This window comes from Protopterus annectens, chromosome 9.part0 (genome assembly GCF_019279795.1).
Source record: "Protopterus annectens isolate FY-2018-M chromosome 9.part0, PAN1.0, whole genome shotgun sequence".
NCBI lineage: Eukaryota > Metazoa > Chordata > Ceratodontiformes > Protopteridae > Protopterus > Protopterus annectens.
Genome location: NC_056743.1, coordinates 621711117 through 621719918, shown reverse-complemented (window position 1 = coordinate 621719918; position 8802 = coordinate 621711117). Strand labels below are relative to the sequence as shown.

General features: G+C 39.4%; 1 protein-coding gene across 2 annotated transcripts in view; it reads left to right on the top strand.

Annotated features, from left to right (window-relative positions):
- LOC122811374 (proteasome subunit beta type-7-like) overlaps positions 1-7051 on the top strand; it is a 271817-nt gene extending 264766 nt beyond the window's left edge. For both annotated transcript variants that reach the window (XM_044083180.1, XM_044083181.1), the window contains exon 10: positions 6857-7051. In XM_044083180.1, the coding sequence (XP_043939115.1) occupies positions 6857-6930 (74 nt within the window). In that variant the 3' untranslated portion in view covers positions 6931-7051. The remainder of the gene's footprint in view (positions 1-6856) is intronic.
- Positions 7052-8802: the final 1751 nt, after the last annotated feature.

Below are 8802 nucleotides of genomic sequence, written 5' to 3'. Positions count from 1 at the left end.
TTGAGTGTTGACAGTTACAATTCTTGGTGATGATGCAGAGGAAGGCACTAGTATGAATCAACATTGGTACATATTTAGCTAACACTGAATCCTTGCATACCCCCCCACCTTCTGCATCTGCTGTAGCTCCACTTCCTGATATGTCAAATAATCTGTGCCCTGAGATTGCCAGATCCATAAAATTCTAACCGGCTTATGGTAACATTGGTTCTGTGACAGGAAAGTAACAGCTTTTGACTAATAAGGGGCAATAGATGCTCATCATGGTAACAAGGGTAAAATTTGGTTAGGTTTGTAAGGGCACTCTGGCCATTAGCCTAGTAACTTTCTATGATCCTATAATAAGTGTGTATGTGTGTATTTGACAGCAGTCTTATTTTCAGCATTTTTAATACATAACTAAAAATAACTACATGTAACATGTACATTAGTTCTGCGCAAATCTTTCACATTAATGTAATGGCAACCCAGGATAGATATGTTTATGTTCCTCTCTTTTATAAACATTTTTTTAACATCTGTATACTCCTTTACTAGGTCTATATACACACACACAATTCATTCACTGGGATTCAGAGTCAGATAGTAGTTAATTTGCAGCTATGTGAAGGATTCAAAGACAATAATGCATTGTCTTCTTTACCATGACTCACCCCAGGAAACTAATCTCCTGAAAATTAATATCTGCAAATCCAAGGTAATATTTGAAACTCCAGGCAAGACCACAATCCAAATTGTAACTTGCTACAGATCTCCCACCATGCCCCAGGATTCCCACTCCTCATTTCTTGATACACTGGAAAATATTAGGGTACAACCTAACACCCTAATAATGGGTGATTTCAACTACCCCACTCTTAACTGGGAAAACTACTCATGTACCAACTCTTTGGCTCAATGTTTTCTGGAATTTATAAATTCCAACGCCTTGGATCAGCTTACTCACAGCCCCACCAGGGGCAGCAATATCCTAGACCTGGTCATTACCAACATGGGTGACCAGTGTTCCACACCAGAGGTCAAATCCTCATTGGTCAGATCCGACCACAAGCTAATCACCCTAGACATCCACATCCCACCCCCACCCCCCATTAGGGAAACCACCATAAAAAATTTCTCCAAAGCCAACTTCACAATACCGATGCAGATGGATAATAGAGGTACGACTGCTGAATCCTACACAAATGCACTTTATAAGCACTTACACGAGTGCATGGATGGTGCTATACTTAACAGAACCAAGAAGCTATCCTCCAAAAAAAGGAAGCCAATCTGGTGGTCCCCTGCCATAAACAAACTCTACAACAGAAGAAAGAAACTGTTGCAAAAAGGAGTAAAATCCCATGGTTGGAGGAACTCCCTGGTTAGCCTTAGTAAGAAGCTGAGATCCCTCATAAAATCCTCCAAAGCTATTTATGAAAACAAAATCACCACTGATTCTAAAGACAACCACAAAGCATTCTATAGCTATGTTAAGAATTGCAATGGCAACACTCAGATCTGCTCTGAGTTACAGCACAATGGCACTAAATATACAGAACCAACTGATATTGCCAACATCCTGGCAGATAGGTTCAGTGCTAATTTTACCCCCCTCTCACCCCCTAAAGGGCCCATCTCCATACCGGAAGAATACAAAGTTCCTGTAATCATGGCTGAACAGGTAAAAACCACACTCTCCAAAGCCAAGAACACAGCATCCATGGGACCTGACAACATCCCTGGCTGTGTTCTCCACAAACTATAGACTGAAATGGCACCCCATCTAAGCACCATGTTCAATTATAGCCTCACCTCAGGCTTTGTGCCCACTGAATAGTGCACAGTGATGGTTATCCCACTCCACAAAGGGGGAGCCATCACGGATCCCTGGAACTACCACCCCATTAGACTAATGAGCCTGGTCTGCAAGGCCATGGAACGTATCATCATGGAACTTATAAACAAAGACATTCGTAATCTTCAAACTCTGGACCTCACCCAGTTCGGGTTTGTAAAAGGCAGGTCATGCCTTCTAAACCTGATAGACTTCTTTGAAGCAGTCACCAAAGCCGTAGACGAGGGAAAGGTGGTTCACACAGCCTATCTAGATCATGCCAAGGCTTTCGCCACCATCCCCCACTCTGGAATTATAGATAAACTCACTAAACTAGGTATAAATCCCTATGTCACAAGATGGGTTGCCATCTGGCTCACTGACAGAACCCACACTGTGAAAGTAGCAGACTCAAAATCTGACTTCAGACCAGTGATAAGTGGAGTACCACAGGGTTCAGTTCTGGGTCCTATCCTGTTTGATATCTACTTTTCTGAAGTACAGGCTAACACAGAAGGTCTTTGGTTAATGAAGTTTGCAGATGACTGAAAACTAGGAGCCATAATCAAAACTCCTAACAATGTGGACATCCTACTAAAGGGCCTCACTGAGACAGATGCCTGGTGTCAAAGCCATGGCCTCAAGCTCAATGCCAAAAAGTGCATTGTCATCCCCTTTGGTAAAAACTCTGTACCCATGAGCTACCACATAGGTGGTAGTCTACTTAACACCGAAAGTGTGATAAGAGACCTTGGGACACAGGTGGACAGTAGTCGTTATAGTCAGAGAGTCACAATGTAATATTTAAACCAAAGTACACACTGCCAGCAACACAAGACCCATAACAAGTTACAACCCACCAAATTTTCAACAATGTACATTAGGCTAATCTGCTAAAACAAATACTGAGGATGCAAAAATGCTTACAGAAAATGTCATATAAGTCTAACAAGACTGTTAACACAACAACGTCAACCAAAATATCACTTTATATAACTATTCACAATGACTACACATTTCTGTTGGCTCGAAGGAGCAACTTTTCAAAGTGTTCATCAGTGAGTCTATTTCTTCTCACAGTCAGCACTTGTCCACCAAGACTGAACAGGCATTCAACAGATGCACTATATGGCAGAGCTGTATTAGTGTTCAGAAATATCTTCTTGACTATTAGGTAATTGTTGAGAGAAGATATTTCTCAGAAAGGGTCAGCCAGATGCATGTCTATCTGAGAAGATATGCTGACATTGGCTGGCGTCGACTCTTTGAAGGTGAAGAAGCTGTCTTTGACAGTTAATGCAGAAGCTTCAGATGACCCAGGTGCAGGTTCATCCAGTTTCTGCATGGCATCAAGGAGCAGAGCCTTGCCTCTGAGTTTCTGCTCTTCAGTGTCCATCCATCACAAACAGAACTGTGGATGCACTATGGTAGCCAGAATGAACTATTCACGCTCCAGAAGATGATTGAACTGAGCCTCAATGCCTTTAAGAAGAGCATCAACTAGTGGCACAACAAGTTTCACAGACTGCCTGACTTCGGACAACTTGTTTTTCAGGCATGTAATGATGGTTATCAGGATTCCCATGAAGCTTTTTAGCTCTGACTTCAGGATGTTCAGCGCCATTGCCAGGGGTGCATTGCTTGCACAAACTCAGCAACAAAGGTAATTTCTGCAGGCCTGGTATTTTTATATTGTGCATCATTACAAGCAGATTCAGCATCTTGCATGGCAACTAGATTCAATGCATGTGCTGCACATCTCAGATGGGGAGGCAGTGAATAGGTGTTCTTGCTTTGCCCTGACTGATTCAGCGTGGCTGTCATTCTCTTGTAAATCACTTCACCATCATCATCCTCATCTTGGGACAGAATGCTTGTAGTCCCAGATCTCTCACATTCTGAGAAGACAGTGAAAGCCTTTACAAAATTGCTGCCATTGTCAGTAATTGTTGCACACACCTTTTGATCTATCTTGTACTTGATGGGAATGCTCTCAAGAGTTGATGCTATGAGATCATAGGTATGCCTTCCCTGCAATCTGCAGCATGGCAAAGCAGCTGACTTTCTTTGAAGTGTCACAGTCGATCCAGTGGATGGTGACACCACGAAACTATGATTCTGATGGGTCCAAATATCAGCTGTAGTGTGCTGCATACTATCAACATTCATGCTGGAAGAAGTTGCAAGCATGTTTTTATCATTCATAGGCATATTCGTGTACTTTTCTATAAAATCATATATCTGTCAAATCTCTGTGATTTTGTTTTGTTAAATCACTGCCTCAGAGCAAAATCTTTCTCACTGCATCATTATTAACACCACACACAAGCTTGTCTTTTATCAACTCATCTCTCAGATCACGAAATGTGCAAGTTTTTGACTTCTCAAGTCAGTTATATATGCTGCAAAAGTTTCACCAAGCTTTTGATCTATTGTGTAAAATAGTGCCTTTCCACTATAATATTTGTTTGAGGGTTGCACATTTCTCTAAATTTATGTTTTAAGCACTCAGAGTCTTCCCGCGTTTCAGCCTGTATCACAATATGGCAGTCTTCTCCCTTCTCAGCATTAACAGCAGGTGCATACACAAATGAATGTTCTCTCTCAATGGTTTCTGAACCAGCTAAATTGAGCAGAATAAATGCTTTTGTATGTGCATCTTTATCAGAAAAAGCAGCCTGTATGAAATATTATATTCGTGCTCAAACTCTCTCCAGTTTTCAGCAATAGTATTATCAAACACAACTGGATCAGGTCTGTGAAATCTATCTGCCATGCCAAATAAGTGTCAAACACACACCAAGTACTTGTAATTATAGTCAACTGTATAACAGACTCTTTGAAATAACTGTACTCTTTGAAAAGACTCTACTGTAATACTGCACACACTGCCAACACTTTGCACACTTTAGATACATTGAATAACTTTAGTTAATGTGAAAAAGTAGTACATTGTGAAAAAATACAGTTGTTTTCTCTTTTTTGAACATTTTATATGATTCTGATATTGTTTCAAATGTTTTCGTAATTATTTCAAGCACTTTTTTCAGTATGTCGCAATTTTGAACATTTTGTTTATTCAGTAATTTGTTTGGAATGCTTTGCTTTATATTCATTGAGGGAAAAATCATTTAAATGAGTTTAAGAACCTGGAAATATTTTCTGACCGGTTTACGAGTCATTTGCAGTCGTTTGAGCAACTCTTGTATATTCCTCCATTTCTGACTGTGCGCCTCATGGTTTTAAGAAGTTTTGACTTCGGATCCCATTCTGAGAACATGTCACTCATCTTGTGTATTCAAATAAGATCACAAGGCTTGGGTGTGCAGTTAAGATATTTATTACACACAAACACATCAGGATGGATGACTGGAACATAAAACTTAAGCAAACTACCTAACTGACTGACTGCTATACACATACATGCTTTCACTCCAGCTGCTTACACAAAATGGCACTCTACTTGCTTATGCTCAGTACTTTCTGTGCATGTGCCCATGAACTACAGTGGCTTTAAAAGTACAATCACACACTATGATCTACACTCCCTGTGTTCGACTGTGTTTCCTCAGGGTGTTCCGGTTTCCTCCCACATTCCCAAGGCATACTGCAGGTGGATTAGACATTCTAAATTGGCTTTAGGTGTGTGTGTGTGTGTGCATGCATGTGCCTTCTGAAGAAGGTTGAATGCTGGGCTAGCAACTCAACAATGTAAAACTCCACTGCCACTTGTTCTGCAGACTGATGATCCTCCGTGGTGATCCCCAATGGGCACAGCCAAAAGGAGAAGAAGAAGACTAGTCTTTATAGCTAGACAGTCACAGATAATAATTAAACCAAACCACATTTTGTCTATTTTCAGCAACTAAAAATCAAAACCTAAAAAGTATTTTAAATAGAACATAAAATATTGTCAGGACAAAAGTTGGTTGATCATAGATCCACTTGAAGCGTCCTGCTTTTTGCAGTGGGTTGGGGCATCGGGTGCTCAACTGATGAGTTTGATTCCGACTGATGGTGCTATGAAGAACTAATGCCATTTATTATACTGCAAGGACAGGGATATGATCTCTGGCAGGCTAAAATTGTCCAGTGTTAGGGGATATTTTAGTGGGTGAGAGTCCCACAGTACCAGGGCATGGCTGGAGTCTGGTCATCATTAGCTTTTACCTCCTTGCAGTGCTAAAGAAAATGAAGTACATTTTGTTGCATACTAATTCTAATGATCTATTTTGAATGCTACGTGCTATGAGTTGTGCCAACATTATGTTGTAATTTTCTATCCAAATTGCCATTTTAAAGTGTCTATTACCTCCTAACATCTGATTACTATTCATACTATATAGGGACCCAGGAAGTTTTACATCCCTCTTTAGGAGGCTATATCACCCACATTGAGAACCACTGGTTTAAGCAAAAGTAACTCAAAAGTAACTCACATTTAAGTTACTAGTTACTAAAAAAAGTAATATATTAATATTACTAGTTATTATTTTGAAAAAGTAACTAGTTATATTACTAGTTACTAGAAATTGTAATATATTACAGTAATATATTACTTATTGTAACAGATTACTCCCATCACTGGATGGGGGCAGTGGTATATCCAGAAATTATAGAAGATGATACTCACTTCACTGCAGAACAGAAGTGACATGAGAAATATGATAAGGATGAACTGACTTATGCCAGGGGATGTGAAGGGCCACCTTGAGCTGTAGATATGCAAGTGGAGAGAGCACAGGCAGCACGAAGTGGGAACCAACTATTCCTTGCATCTGTAAAAATATTGTTTTACAAAGTGGGGTTGCAGATTTATGACATGAGCTTGCTTTTATTTATTACAGCTTCCTGGATTGTTTGCCTCTGCTTCTTTGCTATGTTATTCTCTTGGCCTTAGAAAAGGGTGTAATTTAGGCATAAACTTTATATGTCACAATATACACTTTTTAAAATGACATATTTATCTTGTGGTTTTATTTTAATGTTTTTTTTTTCTTCAAATGTGTGGTTGGTTCATTTTTAAGTCTTTCATTTCAGGAGTTTTTATTTCTTCTTCAATATTGAGGAGGTTTGCCATATTGAAAGGTGGACCACCAAGGACAGAAAAGTAGACCTACATCGCAGGGAGCTACATTCTGGAAATGTCTGTATCATTCCAACAGTCCTGGCTACTTTCCTACATCTGAAAATGTTACTTGTGGTTAGTAGTTCACCTAGCTGACACAGGAAGTAAATGCATATATAAAGAACAAATAAAACATATTTAAGTTTGGTTTGTTGTTGTTTTTCCTCCCTCTTTTTTACAGGTACAATGAACTAAAGTTTTTCTATATAGTGTTTTCCTGCTACTTGGAGGATATAAGTAAGGGTGTTATGCGTAGTATGAATGTGACACAGAAATTAATCTGTCTACTTTACTTCCTCAGTATGGGATCCTGAGCTAATCTTCCTGTGTTTGGAATCTTTGTAAAAACTGTACCAGAGATTCAGAATAATTTTTTGTGTTACAGTAGACAATGTGTCTGCAATTGTTAGAAACATACTGAGTCATATTAGGGAAGGTCTCAAAATCCTGCATTTAGGACAGTATGCTAATGGTAGTATGATGCGGTATGGAGCAACATTATTAAAATGAGGGGCTCCTCAGATGCAGATGAGGATAAACTGTATGGTGAAGTGATTCAGAGAAGTATATATTCTGCAACAATATGCATTAGCTCCAGAGCTATTTTCCAGAGTAAAATCCAGCAGTTACAGGAAGAAAACTGTGGAATGATGTATGGGGTATAATAAATAAAATAAACGTCTATATGTAACAGCTGTACTTGCCACTGGTAGCCACAGTAGCACTGTTACCTTTAGAGGTGCTGTGTCTCCCATCAGTGCTTAACAATCCATGTCCCTCTCAACAGTGACATTGTGGACCATTACCATGAGGACAGAGTCACCATGCACAGTGAGATATGTCACCGTCACTTGCAGTTTCATGGGATTCATGGACTACCTTTCCCTGTGGATATTACAGTATCTGTGACTTTGAGAATATTTGCTACAGGGACCTTCCAGTTAGGGCTGGCTTTAGAAATTGTGGGACCAAATTTAAACCATCATACTGCAGTCACTAGCTCTATCCCTCCTGTCCCCTCCAGCTCTCTTTCCCACCATCACTCTCCATGGACTCATAGACTTAATGTTATTTCAGACTAGGTTTCAGGAATACATGCTATATTAAAGATAAACACCAGAGAATGCAAAATACTCAGTGTTAGCATTTGAGGGGTGAAAAATACACATAACTTCAATCCACCTAACCTTAACAACATACTGATAGTCAGCAGACAGTTTTGCTGATCTCCTAACTCAGCAAAGAGATTTTGAAGAACTGTTGTTTCAAGCGTGCATGTTTAAACAGGTTGTTCTCTGTCTCTGGTTCCAGCACCAGCATTAAATTCCCATTGCACATAACTACAGATGGTTGATTTGCAATGTACTGCAAATAAAAGGTTTGAAACTAAAGATGCTTACTTGTTGCTTGCACATTCAGCTGCGGCACAGCCACAAGTAACATCAGTGAAGCAAGAAACAAATATATTCTCATTATAAGACACTGTCCGCTTTGTACTTATTCTTCGGGGTCAGCTGTTCGAGGGTGAGCAGCAGCATGACCGCTTGTCACCTGATCACTTAAGTTACAATTACATCTTCGCTTCACTACAGCATTAAAACAGTTTCCAGTGAACAGCAACTTTTTTTTTTTAAGAAAAATAGCTATTTTAATGCATTCATTTGCATGAATCAATTTTAGTATTTTGTATAATGCTTTAATCTGGCTCATAGTTATGAGCCAGCTACTGAATTAATGATAGACTGTGATCTGGTCATGATTAAATCATACAAATTGGCCACCAACTCAGAAATCTGTAAAGTGATATTAACTAAGGCTAGAATTTGGAAATTGCCAAAGAAATCAGTACAGTTGCAAT